This window comes from Callithrix jacchus, chromosome X, assembly GCF_049354715.1.
Source record: "Callithrix jacchus isolate 240 chromosome X, calJac240_pri, whole genome shotgun sequence".
Taxonomy (NCBI): Eukaryota; Metazoa; Chordata; class Mammalia; order Primates; family Cebidae; genus Callithrix; species Callithrix jacchus.
The window spans coordinates 49380982-49406038 of record NC_133524.1 but is presented as its reverse complement, the minus strand read 5'-3'; the positions used below and the strand labels follow the sequence as shown (position 1 = coordinate 49406038).

The 25057-nt window shown below is 49.4% G+C and overlaps 1 protein-coding gene across 12 annotated transcripts; it reads right to left on the bottom strand.

Moving 5' to 3' along the window:
* Positions 1 to 502: 502 nt before the first annotated feature.
* Positions 503 to 24007, bottom strand: HDAC6 (histone deacetylase 6). Of its 12 annotated transcripts, none has more exons than XM_078363182.1 (29): positions 23791 to 24007; positions 23075 to 23197; positions 22862 to 22990; positions 22638 to 22726; positions 20108 to 20192; positions 19958 to 19998; positions 19165 to 19261; positions 18922 to 19019; positions 17790 to 17894; positions 17602 to 17670; positions 10401 to 10527; positions 10226 to 10291; positions 10073 to 10132; positions 9915 to 10004; positions 9469 to 9575; positions 9312 to 9379; positions 8910 to 9078; positions 8693 to 8821; positions 8327 to 8495; positions 7783 to 7916; positions 6788 to 6856; positions 6484 to 6676; positions 4909 to 5058; positions 2664 to 2838; positions 1880 to 2547; positions 1687 to 1800; positions 1404 to 1550; positions 1182 to 1310; positions 503 to 943 (listed from the first exon to the last, which is right to left on the bottom strand). In XM_078363182.1, the coding sequence occupies exons 2-29, from the start codon at positions 23165 to 23167 to the stop codon at positions 875 to 877; spliced, it is 3639 nt and encodes a 1212-aa protein (XP_078219308.1). In that variant the 5' UTR covers positions 23168 to 23197; positions 23791 to 24007; the 3' UTR covers positions 503 to 874. The 12 variants fall into 12 exon arrangements, with proteins under 12 accessions (XP_078219308.1, XP_078219303.1, XP_078219309.1 ...); XM_078363177.1 differs by having other exon boundaries at positions 23893 to 24007; XM_078363183.1 differs by having other exon boundaries at positions 23655 to 23911.
* Between the last annotated feature and the right edge of the window lie 1050 nt (positions 24008 to 25057).

Genomic DNA, 25057 nt, shown 5'->3' with positions numbered 1-25057 from the left:
GAAACCTCAGCCTCCATTCTCTTGAGCTGCCAAAGTAATTCTCACCACATGGGAGAAATCCAACTCCCAGACTGTCCTTCAATTTCCCACCTCTGGTCAATGGCAGGCACCCCTTCTGCCAAGAAGCTACCATGACCACCACATTCAAGTTAAACCTGGACCTCCCCCCATCCCCAGTCAGGCAAATGACACAAATGGGAAAACAGGCCTGGTGAGGATACTTCCTATTAGTTTTCTTGCCTTCTCAGCCTAGGCTGTGGGTGTGGCTGGGACTGGCTGTAAGTCCCTATTTCTAAGGCAAGCACCCATTTTCTCATGGATTCTACCATTTCATCGCAGGTGGAGCCAGTCAAGATGGCTGCTCTATTTTCAGTTAGTTTTTTGGGGGAAATGGCTGGGCAGGGGATTGACCTAATGGAGACCCACTCCCTCATATCTTCATTACTCATGGGCTCTGCTGGCTAGGGATATAGGGTTCTCCACCTGTTCAAAGTCAAAAGGCTTTCTTCGGGTTTTGTAACAGCTTGTACTTTATTATATATGCAACCTTGCCATGCCTGTCAGTTAACTCCCCTCCCGCCAATGTTATCCTCGTGATATCAGCTCCCTCTTGGAGCTAGAGCTGTCCCCCTTTCCTTCTGGGCTGGAGTAGTATTGCCCCTCAAGCAGGCAATGGGCAGGGGGAGATCCACAATTAATCATCGCAGTTCTCTTAAACGTATTAACACTTAAATAAGCACTCTTGGGGAGATGCAAAGGATATTCAAGATGGGATGCAGTGGGAGGCTACCCCTCATCCAAGGTACAGGCTGGAATGAGCTACAGCTGGTCTATCGTGGGCCTCAGAAGGTGAAGAGGGAGCGTATTCTGGGGCTTAGGATGGGTGGGGAATATCCTCCCCAAACTTGTTCTGGTGGGCGATGTTCTTCACATCTAGGAGAGCCTGAGGAGACAAAAATTGGGAAGGTGAGAGAGAGTAAGGACCCCTCTACCTCAGCTGCCCCGACTCCAGCCCTCAACCACTCTGTCTTCTGGACTATCCCACAGCCCCCGCCCCACGCAAAATAATCACACGAGGCAGCCATGCAGAGGGGTCTGTGGTCTCCCTTTACACAATCACAGAAGGGGTGTGTGTGAGTGGGGTGAGTGTGCACGTGTTAAAGGGTCTACCCAGAGCCCACCTGGTGGTGGACATAGGCCTGGCAGTAGTAACACCAGGTCGACAGGTCAACGTAGCTGAGGACCAGCGGGTGTCCAGAATTTCCATGGTGTCGGAGCATGTGGGCATTGATATAACGACCACAGTAGACCTGAGGTTGGGGGTGTATCAGGTGGGGGTCAGCACCCCCCTGCAGTTTGCTCCCAGGCCAACCTCTGCCCCATCCCCTTCCTCTGCTCCATACCTGATAGCAAGAGAGACACACCCAATTCTCTTGGATTGTTCCACAGTCCCCACAAGGTTGGGTCACATCCAGGCCTGCTGCAGGTATGGGGCATACTGCCACCAAATGGGGACACCAGGGCAGTGGTGTCACAGCATAAAATATGGCCTGGAGTGGGTGGGCAAAACTGAGTGAGCTGAGGACCCCATCTCCCCATTATATGTTTATACATCACATGCTCCTACCTGGAGACACAAATGGGCAAGAGAAGAAAGCCACAGTTCCAGCCTCTCCCTGAGCTCACCTGATCAGTGAGGCCCTTAGATTCTTGCATCAGCATCGAATCAGCCATGTCCTGACCTCCAGCTGCCTCTCCTAGTAGGTTCTCCTCTCCTGGGGCTTGAGATTCTAGGGCCCCCTGGACATGCAGAAGAGATGTATCACAGAAGTCAGATTCTTGCCCCTTCTTGCCCCTACCTGGGTGTGGTGGGCCTTACCTGAGATTCGCTGCCTAGCTCCAAGGTCCTGAGACTCCCAATCAATGTACTGGGAGATATCTGGGGTGTAGTTCCCCGCACAGGTGAGGTTGGGGGGGTCTGGTGGTCTGTGCTCAAGGTTAGAGGAGTTTGGATCAGCTCGGTGCCCCCTAGAGCTTCCTCTGACGTAGTCTGGTCCAGTGTGGCTCCCTCCATGGCTGCCTCTGAGGTGGTCTGGGCCAGTGAGGCTCCTACAGCCTCTGAGGTAGTCTGGCCTAGAGTGGCTCCCCTAACAGCATCCTCTGAGGTGGTCTGGTCCAGAGTGGCTCCTCCCACAGTTTCCTCTGAGGTGGTCTGGTCCTGAGTGGCTCCCCCGACAGCCTCCTCTGAGATGGTCTGGCCCAGCATGGCTCCCCCAGTGGCTGCCTTGGAGACGGTCTGGGCCAGTGTGGCTCCCCCCGTGGCTGCCTTTGAGGACTGGTCCTGAGTGACTGCCACCACAGCTGTCTCTGACTTAACCTGGTCTGGAGTGGACTCTTCCCCAGACACCGAGATGACCTTCCCCATGCTTGCTTCCAGAACCTTCTTTTCTCGTGTGATCATCCGCTCAGCTAACATAGGTTTGGCTGGTTGGGGTGCCTTCTTGGTGATCAGCTTCGAACTGGAGGGTCCTTCTTTGTCTTCTACCTCTGGAACCAGGGAGGAGATCCTTGAGTGTGGGTGCTGTCCCCCTTCCTGCCTCTAATCCCTGCTCCCCAGCCCCCTCCTTCCGTGAGTTCCCCCCATAGTCCCCAATTCCACTCACTCATGACCCGTAAGCTGCGCCAGTATCTGCGATGGACTTGGATGGTCTCAGTGATTGAGGCCAGGGCCCCTGAGAGTGGGGGCCGTGGCAGGGTCAGCAGGGGTGGCGGGTCTCCAAGGAGGGAGCGAGTACAGGCAGCCATGGACTCTGAGATGGATGTCAGGTTATAGCCACCCTTTGTTAAGGAAAAGGGAAGGGAAAGGCATGGTAGGGGTTCATCGGGGAATCTGGAAAGCAACATGTCTTGCCTCCCCAATCCTCCCAACTGAGCCCTGCAAGTCTGGAGAGGGACGGGGGAGTATTGGGAACAAGTGAGCAGAACCCACACCTGTAAGATGGGCGGCACCCATTGTGTAAAGTGGTTGTTGTGGGGAGTAAATTGCGATGTAAAGTGCAAGATAACAATACTGATAAAACCATTAGTAATAGCTGACATTATTTATTAAGTGTTTGCTCTGTGCCAGACCCAGTTTTAAGTACTTCATGCATATTAACTCAATCCTCATAACCACAGGTGCTCAGTCTATACCAGAACTTGCCTTCATGCCATACAGAAATCCGTCTTGACACTGTCCAGGAACCCCTGGCCTCACATCATACAGTAATCACTGATCTGACCTGCATGAGACGCCTGCTGTGAACCCATACAAAAGCCCCTGCCCTGATCTAGTACAGGAACAACGGACTCTCTCTCCATATGGACTCCTGTTCTGACTTTCTTTACACTCTACAGGAATCCCAGTTGCTATTCTTTTTACAGACAAACTGAGGCAAAAGGCTGGGCGCAGTGGCTTACGCCTGTAATCCCAGCACTTTGGGAGGCTGAGGAGGGCAGATTGCCTAAGGTCAGGAGTTCGAGACCAGCCTGGCCAACATGGTGAAACCCTGTCTCTACTGAAAATACAAAAAACTTAGCCGGGCGTGGTGGTGTGCACCTGTAATCCCAGCTACTCCGGAGGCTGAGGCAGGGGAGTTGCTTGAACCAGGGAGGTGGAGGTTGCAGTGAGCTGACATTGCACTACTGCACTGCAGCCTGGGTGACAGAGCGAGACTCCATCTCAAAAAAATAAATAAATAAATAAAACTGAGGCTCGGAGTGGTTAGATGACTTTTCTGAGGTCCTAACAGCTGTAGAGGCAGCACTGGGATTTGAACTTTGGCTCTCTGATGGAGTCATCTGTGTTTTTAACTCCCACCATGCCCTGTCACAAACAGTACTGGGCACATGGTAAGTGGGACTTTTTGCAAGCCACTTAATTTCTCTGTGATTTATTTTCCTCATCTGTAAAGTAGTGAAAATAACAGCACAGAAGGTTGCTGAGCGGGTTAGTATCTGAACAATGCATAACAGTAACCAGGGGCTAGGTGTGGTGGCTCACACTTGTAATTCTAGCACTCCGTGAGGCTGAGGTGGGTGGATTTCTTGAGGCCAGGAGCTCAAGACCAGACTGGCCAACATGGTGAAACCCCATCTCTACTAAAAATACAAAAATCAGCCAGGCGTGGTGATGGGTATCTGTAATCCCAGCTACTCAGGAGGCTGAGGTGGGAGGATCATTTGAACCTGGAAGGTGGAGGCTGCAGTAAGTTCAGATTGCGCCATTGCACTCCAGCCTGGGTGACAGAGCGAGACTCTGTCTCAATTAAAAAAAAAAAAACAGATCTACCAGATCCAGCATTTACTATATGCCAGGCACTCCTCCATGATTAGCCAGCCTCATAAAGATGAGGAAACTGAGGCACAGGGCATGGGGATACCGAGTCACTTACAAAGGTCAGTGAATTTTCTTTGTCCCAGGAACTTGTTAGAGTCAGTTCAGGTAACAGTAAAAAACACAAACCCTGGAGCCACGCTGCATCGGTTCAAGTCCTGGTTCTGCCATCAGTAAATGTGCCATCTCAGGCACATTTCTTTCAGTCATCTAGTCATCACGCCTCTTTGTGCCTCAGTTTCCCTGATCTTGAGAGGGGAAAAGCTAACCCTACCTCATAAGGCTGCTTTGCCAAGTAACTAAATGAATAAGATACATGAAGTGCTCAGAAGAGTGCTTTGCACACAGTGAGCACTCAAAGCTGTTAATGTTGCTGTTATTCTTATTATTATTACCCAATTACTACCCAGTGTGTGCCCACAATTCCAGGCAGGGACACTTAAAGGAGATTTTAGGAAACTATACTGAATGATAGTGCCAAGATTCCCAAACTACCCTCCCACTGTGGGAAAAGGTTACCAAGAGAGAGTTACCTCTAGGATAAGGATAATGCGGCCACTGGCAAGGCCCATCAGCAGGTGGGTGAGGTGGGCATAACCCTCAGGTGATATCTGGCAGCCCCCCAGCGGGTCCCCCCGTGCAGCGTCAAAGCCAGCTGAGACCAGCACCAGTTCTGGATTAAACTGAGGCAGGGAGAGAAGAGACGTATAAGCATGAGGGTAAGGGCTTTTGGTAGGCAGTAAGTGGTGGTGACAAGGAGACATGGATGGAGAAAAGGACAAATGAAGACATGGAGATGCAAATCAGAGAGATGGAGACACGGGGCCTGAAGACTGGGAGATGCAAAAGCAGAGACTGAAAATGAAGAGAGGAAGAAGAGAAATATAGACTCAGAGATAGAAGAAACAGATGCAGATCTAGAAACATGGAGACAGCAAAAATGGACAGATGGGGACATGAGACAGAGTCATGAGACCAGACTCAGATGTCAAGAGACTGACATGAGAAATGGAGAGACAGAGACATGTCCTCACACACACACCCCAGGGTCAAACGTGGGACACACATACACAAGATACAGGGTTTTATGTACATAGTGCCAAAGAGGGGTGCTCACACACTTCCATAACAGAAGATGGCAACGCAAGCACCACACACAGAGAAGATGGTCACACAAAGCCACGTGTAATCCCACACAGACAGTCCCATATAGAACAGTACTACATATCTGCACTAGTCATGCGCACACATACATACATAGTTTCTTAAAAAGGACAATAACCCACAGCCATCCTGCAGTCACAATCATACACATGCCATCACCACACAGCCACAACAGCCACATGCACTCTGGTGTGTCCACAAGAGCTGGTCACTTGCACATACAGTTGTATACACACAGAAGGCTGTCCTGGCCACCCATGCATAGTCAGATGCACGTGCAGATCCAAAGATGCACACTGGCACCCAGGGTGACAGAGCAGTGCTCACACCTCCTTCCCCTCCCTCCCAGGGTCAGCCATACACAAGCCACTGACCCCCCCGCCCCACAGCTCACACAGAGGGAAGGCAGCTACCTCCCAGTCAGAGACACATACACAAACAGCCAGGGCAGACAGTCAGACAGTGACTGCTGTCACACACAGCCCTCCACATCCAGAGGGTCCCATACAGGCTGTCATAGAGATGGCTGCATTTAGTGACATACAATATCACATCCATCGCACAGAGAAAAGGTGGTGAGAAATACCCACTTGCACAGAATTGCACACACATACTAAAGAACTTGTGATAGCACACATATACAACACAGATCCAGCCAGGACACAGGCCACTGCTGCATAGCCAGAAGGCCCTCACACACACAGGCAAGACAGTCACTCACACAGTGTCACACAGAGAAGGCAGTCCTGTACAGCCACCTGTGTGGTCAAACACACAAGGTAATCACAGTCATCAACTGCCCCAGTAGCCTCATTAGTCACCCTTGGGCTGTCTCATATGATCCGCCACCTGGCAGTCAAACGCACACATGCTGAGGAGGCAGGCCCAGGCTGCCACCTGCACAGGTGTATCACATACATCCTGAGATCTACACTGAGCTTTACCTCGTAGGCAATAGGAAGCACCAGGCGATGCCAGGCAGCTAGGTAGTCAGCATCACCTATGCGGGGCCCATTCCATGCCACGTTGACGGTGAAGCCTGTGCCTGCAGCCCGGCCGATCTGGCTGCTGGCACCCTCATCTCCCATGGGGAAGAAGGTGCCATGATCGTAGCGGTGCAGGGACACATAGAGTACACTGCCGGGGAGGGGGTGGGAAGGGGGCCATAGCTGGTTAGGGGCTCCAATACCCCTGAGGTGCTCACCCATCTCCCTGACCACACCACAGCCCCTGACTGCAGCATCTTACCTGGGGTCATCCTCAAACATGTGCTGAGTTCCATTACCATGGTGGACATCCCAATCCACGATCAGGATCCTGGGTAGGAAGGAGGCAGAAGCTCAGTAACCTAGGATACTCACCCCGTGGAAGAGGGCTGGGCTAGACCCCTGGGGTCTGCAGAGATATTTAGTGTGGAGTGGCAGGACACTGGGTCCTGTCAGTTAAGGAGAAAAGTATGATCCTGGGGTCCCAAGGGCTGTCTCGTAGACCCGAGCAAGTGCTTGGGGCTGGACCTTGGGCTCTTTTGGGTCATTGCTAGGGAACTGGACCTTGGGCTCTTTTGGGTCATTGCTAGGGAACTGGACCTAGACCTCGGGCAGCTAATGCTGGGGGCTGAGTTCTGGGTCTTCTGGAGTATGCATCGGGAGCTTGGACCTGGGTTCTGTCGAGACAGCTTCTATAGGCCAGAAATGCTAGGGTGGGACCCTGGATCCTGGTGTGTGTTTGTTTGAGATGTAGTTTCGCTCTTATTGCCCAGGCTGGAGTGCAATGGCATGATCTCAGCTCAACTGCAACCTCCGCCTCCCGGGTTCAAGCGATTCTCCTGCTTCAGCCTCCTGAGTAGCTGGGATTACAGGCATGCACCACCACGCCTGGCTAATTTTTGTATTTTTAGTAGAGATGGGTTTCTCCATGTTGGTCATGCTGGTCTTGAATTCCTGACCTCAGGTGATCCACCTGCCTCGGCCTTCCAAAGTGCTGGGATTACAGGCGTGAGCCACTGTGCCCAGACCTGGATCCTGTTTTATAAGCACCCAGGTGACACGATCTGGGGGCCCTATCTAAATAAGTACTGAGAGGCTCCATCCTCGGTCCTTCTCTGGGTAAAGGTTGCACCCTTACTTCTTTCTGGGGAAGTCCTAGGAGCTGGACCATGGGGTATGATGAGTAAGCAATGGGGTGGGGGGAGCTTCCAGATCTCCACAAGGATCAGGATTTGGGGGTCCACAGGGAGTCCTTACCGCAGGGCATGCCCACTGATAGCCTGGGCATGGCGAGCAGCCACAGCCACAGAGTTGAAAAAGCAAAAACCGCAAGCTGCGTCCTGCTCCGCATGGTGTCCTGGGGGACGCACCACAGCAGCACCATTCAGAACCTAGGGAGCAGCAGGGTGCTAAGGCTGGACAGCCTGCCCTCAAGCTTGTCCTCCTTCCTTGCTTCCCTTTTTTATTTTTATTTTTGACACAGGGTCTGTCTGTCACCCAGGCTTGAGTGCAGTGGCACAGTCATGGCTTACTGCAGCCTTGACCTCTTGAGCTCACCCTGGCTTCTCAAATTGCTAGGATTATAGGCCTGAGCCACCGTACTTGGCCATCCTTCCCTTCCCTTTCTCCAGTTCCCTCCATTATGTCCCCAGCCTCTAGGCCTGCCCCTTCTCGTGCCCTTCCCCATGGCCCCTTTCCTCAGGCACTGCTTGACTCTCTCAGAGCCTTCAGAAACAGCAAGTGACCCTTTTTCTTCTATTCTCCCTCAGGTCCTCCTCTTCCCAGCCCACAGAGCACGCACCTCTCCTGAGAGCACAGCCTCCACCAGGCGGCAGGCAGCGCCAGTGGCAAGCTGTGCACAGGCAAAGGTGCTGGGGCAGATGTAGATGGAGTCAAAGTTGGAACTCTCCCGGTGCAGCTCCCGGGTTTTCATCTTCTCTGTGGCCCGGAGACGAGCTACATACTCAGCACTGGAGGCACAGAGAGGAGCACCAGCAAGACAGTGAGGAGGGTTCGTCCCCTTCCTGAGCCCCACCCCCAAGATAGGAACTTCAGCTCCTTTCAAGTCCTGTAGCAGCTCCCCAGTGGGGAGGAACTCCAAGCTCCAATCCCTGAGACCTCCTCCACAGTCCTGGGAACCCACCCACCCTAGACACTGGGGTCTGACCTGTGGCAGGTGAACAGCTCAGCCTCTGTGGCGGGGCGCGGTGGCAGGGTGAGGCAGCGCCCAGCAAGTCCCAGCTCCTCCAGACGGCACATGATTCGCAAGATGCGCTGGGGTACCTCAGGGTGGTGGCTAGCGGTGGGGGAACCAGAGGTAGGGGCTTAGTGCCTGAGAGGGAGGAATCCCCAACACCTACTCACCCAGCCCTCCAACTGCCTACCTGTCCCACAAGTTGCAGTGATTCATCATACTTTGGTCATAGACCAGCCCTGTGCGAGACTGTAGCACCGGCCATGTCAGGATTGGAAGCACTGGGGGCTCCCAGGGTCTTTCATCCTCGCTCTCCTCTATATTGTCCTCCTCCACGTTGTCCCCTTCCACAGTATCAGCTATAAGGGGGAGGCCACGTTCATCCTACCCTCTCAATCTGAATCCCCGTCATACTCTGGAACTCAGGTGACCCAAACAGAAAAAGGGTGGGAGGTCTGAAACCAGGGCCCAGGGAGACAGAGGGCCTGACCCTCTCCCACCAAGATGGCCTAAGAAAGTCAGAGGAAGTCTGAAGTCTCCCCCAGGGCTCATCCTATGCCCACCCCCACCAAGCCCACTCCCCACTTCCTACTTGATCTCACAAGAACCTCCCAGAAGGGCTCAAGGGCTTCCAGAGCACAGGAGACTGAAGCCTGGGCACTACAGGGCAGGACAGGAAGAAAATATGATGCAAAGAAACGTGGGCAGCCAGTGAGGCTCCTGCTTTCCCCTCCTCCACCTGGGCTCACCTCCGACAGGGGGCACCAGGGGACTCCAGCATGGGGCAAGGATCTCCCAGAAGGGTGTGAAGCGAAGCACTGACGCCTTCAGCCAGGGCGCGGAGGTTGTAGCCACCCTGGGGGAAGGAGTTGTGAAGGGGGGTCAGTAAAGGACCAGAAATTACCAGGGAATAATAATAATAATGATAATAATAAGAGAGTGCATACCAAATGTCAAGCAACAAGGAACTTAGAAGGGGACCTCACTGAATTCACTGGACAATGATATGAGATGATTACCATTATTATGCTCGTTTTACAGAAGGAAAGCGGAGACACAAAGAAGTGAAGTGACTTATGCAAGGCTGTCCAGCTAGTAAGTGAAATGCTCGGCCAGGAACTCCTGTTGGACTTGAAAGCTTCGTTCTTAAGCCCTCCAGGATCCACAGGCTGAGGGACAAAGGTGAGTCACTCACCTCCAGAGACAGGATCAGCTTGCCTCCTGCCAGACCCATGAGCAGGTGGGTTAGCTGGGCGAACCCTGCTGGAGTGGCGGCCATCTCACCCTGGGGGGACATGGAGGGTCAGCCTGGCTCCATGCAGCCCACCTGCTGCCCCAGGGAGCCTGCCTTACCTTGGGGTCCCCTTGCAGGGCATCAAATCCAGCAGCCACCACGACCAGCTGAGGCTGGAACTGAGGGGGGAATGTACTCCATGAGGCTACCTGCCCTCATGGCCCAACTTTCAAGGTCTCTCCTCCCCTCAACACACCCCAGACCCCCAGGACCTCAAGGGTGACTGGCAGCAGGACGTGTAGGAAAGCAGCAATGTAGTCAGCATCCCGCATCCCCACCTGCAGACACAGGAGTGTGACAGGGGATGTTCAGCCACCTGCCCTGAGCCACAGGCAGAAGGGCGAGGCTGGGCCTCACTTTGGGGGCAGAGGGTAAGTGGATACTGACCTGGTTCCAAGGCACATTGATGGTATATCCTTGGCCTTGGCCAAAACCTATGGTGGACCAGTTAGAGGCCTTCAGGTGGGGCCAGAACCTACCCTGCTCGTAGCGGTGGATGGAGAAATAGAGGACACTGGGGGCAGAAGAAAAAGAGGTAAGAGAGTTGGAGAAGAGTCAATCCCCATAGACACCCTCAACCCAACAGTTGCTAATTTCCTCTACCACTCATTTCCCCATTCAACGACTCATTCATTCTCTCATTCATTAATTTCTCCATTAATATATAATACATGAATCCATTCTTCCATTAGTTTACCCTTATATTCAGTCACCAATTTACCCATCTTACCATTTATTCATTTTTCCCCTTATTTATCTGTTACCTCATTCACTCATTCACTTAGTCTCTCACCAGAACCTTTCCCTCAGCAAATATCACTGCCCCCTCAGTGCCCACCCAATTTCAGGCTCAGCTCTAGGGTCTATCCCAGATCCTGGGGGCTCCTGACTCTGTGGGGTACTCTAGATCATGTTCACCCACCATATGCGCCTATGACCAAGGCAGTAACAGCAGGTCAAACTCTGTGACACTGGAGGCTCAAATGGTGCATGGGGCTCTTAGCTGGGGGGAGCCAGCTAAGGCTGAAAAGAACCTCAAGCCAGGCTGCAGGAGCTGGGTGATTCTCTAGAAGGAAGTGGAGAGACCTGGGGGGTAGGGGTGAGACTTGCTTCTGTGGGTGAAACTGGAGAGGGGATACTGGCTGGGGCTGCCATGAGGCCAGTGAGAGGGCAGTTCCCTCTCCCCAGTGCCTTACAGGCCACCTCTACTACTTCTTTTATTTTACAGGTGAACCAGCAAGCACTTAAGAGGGGTGAGATCAACACGCAAAACAGATACTGAAAAGATGCAGTGCACATGCTTTGACAGAATGCCCAGCAAGGGGCCATGGGAGGGCTTAATTCTGACTGTGGAAAGCAAAACGAATAATCTATCATCCATCTCTCCTTCTATCTGGTCATTTACCCCTGCCTTGTCCCAGAGAGGATCCAAGGCAGCTTTTTTAAGGAAATCCAAGAAATAGTGGTATGCAATGTATCTAAACAAATTAAGAATCACGTTTTAATGTGTTGATAATGTAGTTGTAAAATTTAATGCAAGTGATATAAAAAGATTCTTAAAATTGAGGGAAAAGATCTTGGAATTTGGGAATAAAAACATGGAAAAGCTCTGGTCTTGAGTGGGTGAAGGATGATTGTTTTATTTTTGACATTGATAGATAAATCTTGATTCTAAACTTTTAGTAAGTTAATCATAAGAGAAAGAGAAGCACAGTAGGACATAAAAATTATGAACAGGGGGCCGAGCTCAGTGGCTCACACCTGTAATCCCAGCACTTTGGGAGGCCAAGGTGGGTAGATCACTTGAGGCCAGGAGTTCGAGACCAGTCTGGCCAACATGGTAAAACCCTATCTCTAATAAAAATAGCAAAAAATTTTCTGGGCATGGTGGTGTGAGCCTGTAATCCCAGCTCCTTGGGAGGCAGAGGCAGGAGAATCACTTGAACTCGGGAGGCAGAGGTTACAGTGAGCCAAGATGGGGCCACTGCACTCCAGCCTGGGTGACAGAGTGTGACTGTCTCAAAAAAAAAAAAAAAAAAAAAAAAAGAAAAAGAAAAAGAAAAAAATTATCATCAGGGGAAGACAGGAATAAAGAAAAGATCTGAAGAAAGCTGACTCTAAAAGAGAGCCATCAGAATCAACAAAGAGCAGAACTAGCACTCAAGGAAGCTACGTTTATAAAGAAACAGAAGGGAATTTTAAAATAAGTTTATACACCTTCAAATTAAATGGTGGATTGATAGTACGGGTTTACCTCCTTACACTCCTACCACTCTGGTCAAAATACAGTAAAGATATTGTAAATAAACAGCAACCCAAAAAGACAGAGAGTGGAAGAAAGGATGTCAGAGAATAAGAGACTTCAGTGAATTTCTAGAAAGTAGAATTTGAGATTCCAGGGGCCCCAGGGTGCTCTGTCTCATGCAGAGAAGGGGGCACCAAAGATAAACTGAAGTTTCCCTCCTAGAGAAATCCAGTACAGATCCAGGTCAATGCACACAAAACCCCTTCTGAAGAGCCAATTCACTGAATCACCAATGCACCAGCCACTTCTTTCTTTTAACTACTTAGTTTTAGATCATCTGTTTTCCTTGTCTTCACAACAGCATTTTAAGGGCTGCCTAGTTTGTCTCCCTGCTGCTGGAATTCAGAGACAGAGATGTGGAGCTGGGAGACCTAAGAGCATGGACATGCTTTTTTTTGTTTGTTTATACATTTTTGTTCATAAGGAACAATGTACTGAATATATTCACAATGTTTTACATCTGTGTGTGTAGTCAATAATGTACCCACAGGCTGGGTGCAGTGGCTCATGCCTGTAACCCCAGGACTTTGGGAAGCTGAGGCAGGTGGATCACCTGAGACTGGGAGTTCAAGACCAGCCTGACCAACATGGAAAAACCCCGTCTTTATTAAAAATACAAAATTAGCCAGGCATGGTGGCACATGCCTGCAATCCCAGCTACTTGGGAGGCTGAGGCAGGAGAATCACTTGAAACCAGGAGGTGGAGGTTGTGGTGAGCCAAGATCGTGCCACTACACACCAGCCTGGGCAACAAGAGTGAAACTCCGTCTCAAAAAAAAAAAAAAAAATACTGTACCCACAAAAGAACAAACAGCTATAGCCTCCTATGCATTTATTCAAACAAAAAGAATGATTAATGATATTAAAGGATTCTTTGGATGGCAGAGCCTAGGCAGAATAATTCTTGTTAATTTTCAGATATGATACTTAGGTAATGCTTTTCTTAAAAAGTATACTTATGTTTTAGAGATGCATTCTGGAATATTTACAGAATTATGTGGTATCTGGGATTAGCTTTGAAGGAAAACAGGAAGAGGGCAGTGTGTACAGGTATAGATGAAATGAGATTGGCCAATGAGTTGATAAATGTTGAAGCATTCAATTCCAGAAGCCAGAAGTGAATAAAAAAATGAACACAGGAGAAAAAAATTAATAAAGATAAAACCAGAAAAATTAATGAAGTCTAAAACATTAAAATAAAATTAAAAGTATAAAACCACAGTTAAACAGTAGAGATGACCAACAAAGCCCAAAGCTAGACTGGAAAACAGATACACCTTTGACAAGGCTGAGGGAAAAAAGAGACATTACCCCAAGAAGAGGCCTCCTTTGATCTAACGTCTGGCAGGATCCCATCTAATGCCTGGGTCCTTACCCACCCTTGCTAAAGTTGCACCCTGTCAGTGGACATTCTCTGTCCCCGTTCTGAGGAAATGCCTTTCAGAAAAACAGACCCACAAACACCGCAGCAGAGTAGTCCTCTGACAGCCCCCTACAATGGGCCTTCATTCTTGGGTTTAAAAAGCCAAATAAAGATGGCCAGACATTTGAGGAAAACCACCAGTACGAAAGAGAAGGACCAAGAAAAAATAATTCAACCAGCCTCAGAATGAAGAGACATAATTCAGACAACAGAAGAAACTTAAAGCACTTCCTATTTTTTTTTTTTTTTTTGAGACAGGGTCTCACTCTATTGCCCAGGCTGGAATGTAGTGGCAGGATCTTGGCTCACTGCAACCTGTCTCCCAGGTTCAAGCAATTCTCCTGCCTCAGCCTCCTAAGTAGCTAAGATTATAGGAGCGCACAACCACGCCCAGCTAATTTTTGGGCCAGGCTGGTCTCGAACTCCTGACCTCAAGTGATCTGCCCACCTCGGCCTCCCAAAGTGCTGGGATTACAGGCATGAGCCACAGCGCCTGGCCAGCACTTCTAATTCATACTCTATAAATACAAGATCAGGAATGAGAAGGCATAGAAACAGGGAGGAAAAAAGTGCTTTTGGAGTTTAGAAGAGTATCTAAATACATAATTCAACAGAAGGGCTTAAAGATAAAGTTGACAAAATCTCCCAGGACACAGCAAAAGAAAAGAGACAGAAAACATGAGATAAAAAATAAGAAGCCTAGGCAACATGGTGAAACCCCATATTTACAAAAGATAAAAAAATTAGCAGGGTATGATGGTGTGCAACTGTGGTCCCAGCTACTCAGGAGGCTGAGGTAAGAGGACTGCTTGAGCCCGGGAGGTCGAGGCTGCAGTGAGTTATATTTGTGTCATTGTACTCCAGCCTCGGCAACAGGGCAAGACCTTGTCTTAAAAATGAGAGAGAGGGGCCTGGTGCGGTGGCTCAAGCCTGTAATTCCAGCACTTTGGGAGGCCGAGGCGGGTGGATCACAAGGTCAAGAGATCAAGACCATCCTGGTCAACGTGGTGAAACCCCGTCTCTACTAAAAATACAAAAAATTCGCTGGGCACGGTGGCGCATGCCTGTAATCCCAGCTACTCAGGAGGCTGAGGCAGAAGAATTGCCTGAACCCAGGAGGCGGAGGTTGTGGTGAGCCGAGATCGCGCCATTGCACTCCAGCCTGGGCAACAAGAGCGAAATTTCGTCTCAAAAAAAAAAAAAAAAGAAAGAGAGATGTAGAGGATCAACCCAAGTATAACATCTGACTAACAGAAGTCCTAGAAAAAGGATAGAAAAAAAAAAAGAAGAAATTATCAAGGATCTAATAGAAGACAATTTCCAAAAATTTAAAAAAAGCATGAATAGGCTGGGCACGGTAGCTCATGTCTATAATCTCAGCACTTTGGGAGGCCGAGGTGGGTGGATCACAAGGTCAGGAGTTCAAGAGCAGCCTGGCCAATATGGTGAAACCTCGTTTCTACTAAAAGTGCAAAAATTAGACAGGCGTAGTGGCACATGCCTGTAGTTCCAGCTACTCAGGAGGCTGAGGCAGGAGAATTGCTTGAACCCAGGAGTCGGAGATTGCAGTGAGCTGAGATTGCACCACTGCATTCCAGCCTGGGAGACAGAGTGAGACTCTGTCACCAAAAAAAAAAAAAAGAAAAAAAGAAAAGCATGAATCTTCAGGTGTAAAATGTCTACTTACTACTACTAAGCAGAGTTAAAATGTCTACCTTCTACTAATCAGAGTGAAAGGGCCAGGGTAAAAGTTTAGAACATCAAGGCTAGGTACAGGCTCATGCCTGTAATCCCTGTGCTTTGGGAGGCTGCAGTGTGAGGACACTTGAGGTTCAGAGTTCGACACCAGTCTGGCCAACATAGTGAGATCCTATCTCTACAAATAATTAAAAAAATTAGCTAGGTGTGTTGGCACATGCTTGCAGTCCTAGCTACATGGGAGGTTGAGGCAGGAGGATTGCTTGAGCCCAGGAGTTTGAGGTTATAGTGGGCTATGATCATGCTACTATACTCCAGCCTGGGTGACAGTGATATCCTGTCTAAAAAAAGAACACCAAGATAACCTTGCAGAGAGGAAAAGTAGAATACTTGAAAAGGAATGAAAAGCAGACACCTGTCAACAACACTGAATGCTGGAAAATAATAAGGCAATGTCTAGAGAACAACCAACCTAAATCGGATAAGGGGTCACAGGAACTCAGGATCTATGGGGAAAAAGTGAATTCCCTGTAGTCAGCTGGGTAGCAGCCTAGATGAAACAACTACTACAGGTTGAACAACCCTAATCTAGAAGTCTGAAATGCTCTAAAGTCCTAAACTTTTTTTTTTTTAATTTTAGAAACATCCTGCTCAGGAACTAAACAACTTTTTTTTTTAGATGAAGTCTCGGTCTATCACCCAGGCTGGAATGCAGTGGCATGATCTTGGCTCACTGCAACCTCCGCCTCCTCAGTTCAAGCGATTCTCCTGCCTCGAGATTCTCCTGCCTCAGCCTCCTCAGTAGCTGGAAATACAAGTGTGTGCCACCACACTGAGCTAATTTTTTTTGTACTTTTGTAGAGACAGGGTTTCACCATGTTGGCCAAGTTGATCTCAAACTCCTGACCTCAGGTGATCTGCCCACCTCAGCCTCCCAAAGTGCTGGGATTACAGGTGTGAGCTACCATGCCCAGCCCTAAAATCCTAAACTTTTTGAAGGCCTACATGACACTCAAAGGAAATGCTCACTAGGGTATTCTGGATTTTAGGTTTTCAGATTAGGGATGCTGAACCACTAAGTATAACATCAATATTTCAAAATCTGAAAAACTCTGAAATCTGAAATACTTCTGGTTCCAAGCACTTCACATGAGGTATATTCAACCTGTATTTAGTAATGTCCCCTACTGACAAGGACTTGCTCAATAACTTTCTGCAGGAAGGGTAAGTTGGTCCCCTCCCGAAGGGAAGTCTGGCATTGTATACCAAACTTTAAAGCATGCTGACCCTCTGACTTTAAAGCATGCTGACCCTCTGACCCAAGCAATCCACTGTTAAAAATTCATCCTACAGATAGACTTAGAGAAGTGCAGAATTACATATTTACTATTCACGGTAGAAGTGCCTGTAATAGCAAAAACTGGGAAGCATCTTAAATGTCCTGGGGTTAAATAACTAGAGGTACAGTCATAAAATTGAATACTACAAAGAACAATATGCTTTTAGAGGTACTATCATGGAGATGTCCCAGATATGCTGTTAAATTAATAAAGCAAGTTGCTGAAGAACGTGGAGAATTATTCCATTAGGCAGTGATGATAATAAATATTTATACATCTATAGAAAAAAATCTGTAAGGATATAACCTAAACTGTCAACAATTATTTTTGAGGTAATGGAAATTAGAGGAGACTCACTGCTTCTGATACTTCTGTATTATTTGATTTTTTTAAACAAATACATTGTTATTTATAGATAATATTTTTAATTATCTACTGACAGGATAAACAAACATTTTAAAGTATTATCCTAATCAGAAAAAATAAAGCAGTAATTTGAAGTTCATTCCAATTAAAGGATAAATCAGTGAATAAGATCTTCAAATATTTGTGGGTCAAATCCCATTTCTCCCAGTTCTTCTCTGCGTGACCTCTTAACCTACAGGCCTCAGTCCCCCTATCTGTAAAATCGGGAACCCAACAGTCCCTGCCTCAGAGTGAAATCAGGAGAGATAGCAGCCACAGAGAGTAGCACAGATCCTGATCCCAGGATAGGCCCCATGAATGTGAGTGCCTTTCCCTCCCTCTGGACCCTTTCTGGCTGGGTCTGTAAGGGTGAGAGGTGGCTTAAAATCTAGCACGTAGGTGGGACTTGGGGTATACCTGGGGTCCTGGTCGAAGGTGAACTGTGTTCCTTGACCATGATGCACATCCCAATCCACGATAAGGACCCTAAGAGCAGGAGAGAGGGGGACTCTATGAAAGGGGATCAAGGTGAATCTAGGGGAAGAGCTCAGACCAGGATACCCAACCCCATGCCACCCCCATCACATCTGCCCTCTGTTGCTGACCTCTGGATGCGGTGTTTCTGTTGAGCATAGCGGGCTGCCACAGCCACGTGGTTGAACATGCAATAGCCATCCATAAGACTGTGTTGGGCATGATGTCCAGGAGGCCTGGGCAGGACAAGAAAGTCACAGACTGGGGTGTGTGGTGGGGTCCTCCTCCACAGAGACAGACTAACCCCTGCTCTCTAATCCTGGACCACCAATTCCTTTAATGCTGATGCCTAAAAATCTGCTAGGAATCGAGTAACGGAGGCCTTTGAACTCTCACCCCCTGGCAATCTACTGCTCTGTCTCCAAAGGAGATTTGAAAATGTTCATTAAAATAATCAATGCATACATTCTCATAGCCAGTCATTCTGTTGCAAGAACGCAGCCTACAACCTGTATTTTAAAACAGGTGAAATAACATTTTATTTTTATAAAGATACTAGCACATTTGCTGTAGCATTTTTTTTGAAACAGCAAACGACTGGGGAGAAACAAAATGCCCATCAGTCGGGGGCTGATTAACATAGAGTGTGCATTTACACAATGGCGTTCTACCAGGCTCCAAGCTATATACTGTTAGAGAAAGGTTTCCAAGATGTGTAAGTGAAAAGATGGCATGAGAGAAAGGTTTCCAAGATGTGTAAGTGAAAAGATGGCATTAAGTGAGTATGTCATGTTACTACCATTTGTGGTTAAAAACAGGGGAGGGAGGAGAAAGTCTTTTGCATTTCATCAATTCTGGGATGCCAATGATGATAAGATGCACTATGATTTTACATGCTAACAACAAAGCAGAAAATACTGCTTTGTTGTTATTCTGTGGAATTCTGAAATGTCACTGTTTTTAAGATGCATCTGGATTTCAAGATGTTACAGATATGAAAAAATGTACACCTTATAATCAATGAAATATGTTACGTATTTCTTGAATAAGACTTTGTGGGAGGACACATGAGTCACTGGTTCCAATGACTACCTCCCACAAGAGGAGGCAGGTGTCTGGATGATAAGGATAGGAGACAGACTTTTTATTATATCATCTTTTGTACCTCTGGATTTTTGAATCACATGAATGTATTACCCACATTTTACACTTGAAGGAAGGACTTTAAAAGAATGTAGAAAGTCAAATGCTGGGGAGTCATACCTAATGATGGCCATGCCATTCCGGATTTCAGCCCCTAGGACCGCATCCACCAGCCTGAGGACAGAACCAGTGGCCAGGCAGGCACAGGAGTATGAGTTCTGGAGAAACAGTGGGGAGCCAGAGAGGGAGTGAGGGAGAGAACAGCCCTATCCACTCAGCTGCTTCCCCCAGGGTGGGGTGGGCATGGGGATGGGGGACCCCAAGATTGTCACCATTCCCTGCCCCCACAGTTCTCATCCATACCGGATGAAGATAAACTGAGTCATAGGTGTCTGCTAGGACGCGGAGTTCTCCCTCCTTCATGTACTGGGTTGTTTCCATCAGATCAATATATTCTAGGCTAGACACAGATTGGGGATGAGATTCAGGGCCCTGTCTCTTCCCTAGCTGAGCCATCCATACACCAAACCCCTGGTCAAATTAGGGATCAGCTCCCCCAACTGTCAACCTGAAGGAATAGTGGAATATAAGACACATTCTGTTTCTTGCCTAGCCTGCCTCAGTCCCAGTAATATTCTGTTCCCCTGCTCTAGCCACACCAAATCCTACTTTAAGGCCTTTGGCCACACTGGTCCAGCTATTGTTGTTCCCTTTCTTCAGCCACTCTCTTCATCTGACATTTTTATCCTCTGAAAGTTCAGCTCAGATACCCCCTCTGCCAAGCTAGCTTTCCTCAAGCCACACAGCACCAGGCGTCTAAATCTGGGTTCCTGCAGCCCCTGGGGGAACCTCTGATCACTCTGTCCACACATCCACCATCTGTTCACACAATCAGATCATGATAACAGTAATAGCTTACCATGAGCTGATGATACATCAGGCCCTATTCTAAGCACCTGACACACATTGAACTCTCCTGAGGAACTTATGTTTACTGGTCCCCTTGTTACAGGTGATGACATAGATTCAGAGAGGCTCACTGACTTGCTCAATGCTGGCCACAGAGACCATGACATTCCTTCCCAAAGCATTCAGCTTGCCCTGGTTTGTCCAGGGCAGGCTCCTCCCCATCCCTACAAAGTTCCCAAGCCTTCACCTGTGAACCAACATCAGCTCTTCCTTTTCAGCAAACCTGGCCTGGGGAGACATGAGGAATAAAGCGGGGATAACGGGTTAAGGCATGGGCTGTGCCCAGGTCAGGTCAGCTCCCTGCCCTCCACCCAGTGTGTTGGCTTGGGGGCCTTACCTGAAAGGACACACAGCGATCTAGGAGGCCCTCTTGGATCAGTTGCTCCTTGATGGCATGGAGCCGCTCAGGGCCTTCCGGGAAGCTGGGGAGATGGAGACATAGTCACATATGCATGGGGATCCTAGAGAGCACCACATCTGTTCTCCCCACATCTACTGATCCACAGCTGCTCACCCGAAAACTGGTGTCAGTCCTGCCTCCCACTGGCTCAGGAGTGTGACCCTCTCTTCACCACCACCACTACTACCATACCCTCCTGCCTGGGCTGTGGCAGCATCTCCTGGGCCTCCCTGCTTTGCCCCTCACTCCCTCAACAGTCCTTTCTGTGCATGGCAGCCAGATACTGGTAGAAACCCTTATCAGTTCATGTCTCTCAGAGGCTCCCATCCCATTCTGAATAAAAGCCAAAGTCTTCCCCATGCCCAGAAGGCCCTAAACAATCTGTCCTCCATCACCTCTCTGACCCTGTCTCCTACCCCTCTCTCTCTCCTTTGCTTTGCTTCACCTATACTGGTCTCTTCCCTGGTCTTCAGTTGAACCAGATACTCTTCAGCCAGCCCTAGAACTTTACTCTAGCTGCCCCACCACCTAGAACACCCTTCTCCCAACCGTCTTCGTCGCTTATTCCCTCAGCTCTTCAGATCCCTGCTCAAATGTCAGTGAGGCCTTCCCTTACCATCCTATTTAAAATTGAAGTCCCTTCCACTGTACTTTCTCTTACTATCCTCCCTTTACTGCTTCTCCATAACACTGCTCTTTTGAACATAGTGTATCATTTACTTTTTTTTTTTGAGACAGAGTTTTGTGCTAGTTGCACAGGCTGGAGTGCAATGGCACGATCTTGGCTCACTGCAACCTCCACCTCCCGGGTTCAAGTGATTCTCCTGCCTCATCCTCCCAAGTAGCTGGATTACAGGAATGTGCCACCATGTCCGACTAATTTTATATTTTTAGTAGAGATGGGGTTTCTCCATGTTGGTCAGGCTGGTCTTGAACTCCCGACCTCAGTTGATCCACCCACCTCGGCCTCCCAAAGTGCTGGGATTACAGGTATGAGGGGCTACTTTTGTTTATTTATTGTCTGTCTTGCCCCTTTTCCCTGAAAGCATGGGCTTTTGTTTCTTTTGTTTACTGCTGTATCCCCTGCTCCTCAATAGACATTAAATAGGTATTCCATAAAAGAAGTCTTTTGCCATAATAAGTTAGTCTTAGGTTGGAATAAGGGATATAGATATCAATTGGTCAACACACAAGTATGACAATTAGCACACAATGCCATGGGCTAGGAAAATAAGATCAGGTATTGGGGTAGGGTTTGGCCAGGCAAAATCCTCTTTGAGAAAGTCTCATTGGGATGTGAAAGGTAACTGGAAGAGAAGAAGATAGAAAGGAGTCTCTGGGAAAGGGGTTGGCCAGGGTACAGACTAGAGACAAGAGGGTGCCTGGCATATTGGAAGAATAAGGGGACAAGTGTCGGTGAGGAGGATTGGCTGATGAAGTCACAAAGTGAGGTGGAGCCAGATCATGTGGAACCTTTGAGGCCAGGATGAAGAATATGGACTTTACCTTGAGGGTAACAGTTTGCCCTTAAAGTTTTTTTTTGAGACAGAGTTTTGCTCTTGTTGCCCCAGGCTGGAGTGCAATAGCGTGATTTCTGCTCATGCAACCTCCGCCTCCTGGGTTCAAGCGAATCTCCTGCCTCACCCTCCCTAGTAGCTGGGACTACAGGTGTGTGCCACTACACACAGCTAATTTTTGTATTTTTAGTAGAGACGACATTTCACCATGTTGGTCAGACTGGTATTAAACTCCTGACAACGCAGGCAATCCATCTGCCTTGGCCTCCCAAAGTGGTGGGATTACAGGTGTGAGCCACCACACCCGGCCTCCTTAAAGTATTTAAACAAAGACAACATCATTTCACACATATTTTTTTTACGTTGCTTTGTGAACAGACAATAAGGCAAGGCTGGAAGCAGGGGACCAGGGAGGAGGCTTCTGGAAGTCTAGGTGAGTGATGATGATCGTGGCAGTGGAGGTGGTGAGTTGAGGTCAAATGGTGAATATAATTTAACATATAGCCAAAAAGATTTGATGATTCTTTTTGAAAAGTAAAGCAAATGGGAGGTCTTTTCCTCTAGAAAGGCTCCTGGGAAGCCCGGATACTAGTCTAGGATCCTCTATTACACACCCTTGAATCCCTCTGGTCTTAAATTTGTCTTCATTAAATACCTCATACTGCTGTTGACTGTTTAAGACTCTGCCCTCCTACTCACCCAATCAGTTCCCAGAGAAGGGACCCTGTCTGTTGTTTGGTACATTTGTATCACTAACTCTTGGCACACAGTAGGCACTCAATAAATGTTTGTTTGCTACATAGAAAAACCCTTTCAAGTGTGAGCCCTACCTCCCCAAATCACCTGCTTCCAGTATCCAGGCTGGGGTAAGAAAGGATTTGTTCTTGCTAATGGGCTCTAAGTGTATGTATTTTTGTGATTTGGAGACAGCCTGGAAGATCCAGCCTCACCTGTCATCCCAGAGGCAATGGAATTCGTTTAGCTGCTCATCCAACACCAAGCCAGTGCCAGCCAGTGCTTCAGCCTCAAGGTTCAGATCCTGCAGAGGAAAAAAAAGGAGACACAGATCCATTTTAGGCCTTGAGTCAGAAGGAACATCCTAAACTGTCCACGGTGGGGAACCTTTGGGTTTTGATTGTCATACGAGGCTAAATTGCAGCCAGGCCCTGCTCACCATCCCCTGCAGTCCCACGATTAGGTCTTCTTCGATTGCTTGGCCGAGCTTCTTCATTTTGCCTTTCTTCTTTACCTCCGCTAGATTGGGGATGGAGCGGGGAACGGCTCCCTTTTTAATGTTTCGCTTCTGCGAATCAGAGAGAAGGGTCAGAGTCCAGGGCATGGCCAGCTTGCTCCCTCTCCCCTCCTCAGGGCGGGTCTAGGGCCTCACCGATGTGACACTGGAGTCCTGAGGAGACGACTGGGGGTTCTGCCTACTTCTTCGCTGCCTGGTTGTGGTGGAATCCTGGCCGGTTGAGGTCATAGCTGAGGAGGCTTTGCCCCTGTCTCGGTTCTGGGGGGGGGAGGCGTGGGTGTGTGAAGGGGCAAGTGTGCCCAGAGGACTCCGCCCCCTCTATTAGATTCCATTCCTTACGCGATCTTTTTCTCCACAGCCTTCCAAACTCCGCCTCTCTCAGGCCTTCTCCCTCCACTCAGGTGGCCATGCTACCTGGACCCGCCCGGTCCGCTAGACTCCACCCCTTTACATGATTCTTTCTCCGGTCTTGCCCTTTCACTGAGCAATGAGCCCCCTGGCTCACTCAATCCCTTTTAGGGCCCACCCTTTCCAACCAATCACCACCCCTTCCACTCTCCCAAGCCCTTCCCAGACCCTCTAAGCCCGGCCCGGACCCCATTCCTTCACGTACCTGCCCTTTCGGCCTATCTCCCAGGATAATCACCCACCCTTTCACTCAGCCCGCCCCGGCCCCGGCCCCGGCCTCAACTCCACCCTTAACGATTCACTTAACTCCACCCCTTATCGGGCCGGACCGGTACCTTCCACTCTGCCAGATCCCGCCCCTAGCGTTTCAACCAGCCCCGCTCCTTAGGGGACTGCCCCGTTCCTTCACCAGCTCCACCCCCTGCCCGGACCGGACCGCTAACGTTTCGCTAAGCCCCTTCAGCCAGTCCTGAGCGCCTTCAGTCGGCCTCCACCCCCTTCCCGCCTCCGCTGTCGACGCGGCCAGTCCTCGCCGCTCCACTCACCGGGCGCAACCCCTTTCTCAAACTCCGCCCTTGGCTCGCTCCGCCAAGTTCCTGGCGACCCGTGGGGACGCGAGTGTCCGGGCCTTTCTTTTCCATTGGGCCTGGTCTCTCGACTGCCCGCCCAGATCCCGCCTTCGGAAGGGAACGTGCCTCAAGGCCGCGCCCCTCGCGCGAGCCACACCTCTCGCGATCTCACAGAAGGCGGGATGGTGCGTCGGCGTGCTACGTCACTGTACTGTGCCTACGTAAAAGGCGCGCGCCGTTGATTCGCGACCGGGCTGCGGCGCAAGCTCTCCACTCCCTCGATTACCATCGCTGTCATCCTGTATGCCATAGCCGCCGCCCCTCTGTCCCCGTCCAGTCACTTAGGAGCCCTCCAGGCCAGCGGTGTCGCGAGAGCAAGCAAGGAAGCGTGGGAATTAGGAAGGGCTTCTTCCCTCTTCCTCGGGACTTCCTGCGCGACGCGCCGTGATGACGTAGCGCGGGCGGGCTAGTTGTGGATGGGCCGAGAGCGGGGTTGCCACTGGACGTTGGCTGGTGGCGGCCAAAATAGGCGTGGTGACGATGCTAAATGTTGTGAGGATTTTTCGAGTTAGTATTCAGTACGGTGGTACACAGGAAGCACTAGCCGAATGTTAGCTATTAATATTTTGCCGCAATATTCTGGGTGAAAGGAGTCTTAGTGGGGGCAGGGAATGGTAATGATAGCAAGTGTGTGACAGGCATCGTTGTAAACCACAATTCTATGAGGTAGTTCCCATTATTAAGGCTGCTTTGCAGATAAGGAAACTGAGGTTACGGGACTTAACCATGTGACCTTGGGCAAGTTACTGAACAGCTCTGTGCTCCGTGTCCTTATCTGGAAAGTTGTGATAATAATAGTACCCAGGGCCAGAATGGACTCGAAGAGGGGAGTTACTCATGGGCAGCAGCTCTCCCTATCTGCCCCCTCCGACGGGTAACCTCTGCTCCCAAGGAGTAATAGAAAGTGTCTGTGTGCCCGGGGAGTCGGGGGAGCTGTCCTTGGGAACCCCCTTCCCCGCAACTCCCACTCTGGGTCTAAATGTCAGCTCTGCAGGAGGCCGGTTTGTCCTCCTAATCTCCCTCTCTCATTCTCCACCATTTCCTACCGGTCTATAAGCTGGAAACGGAGAGATAAGCAGTT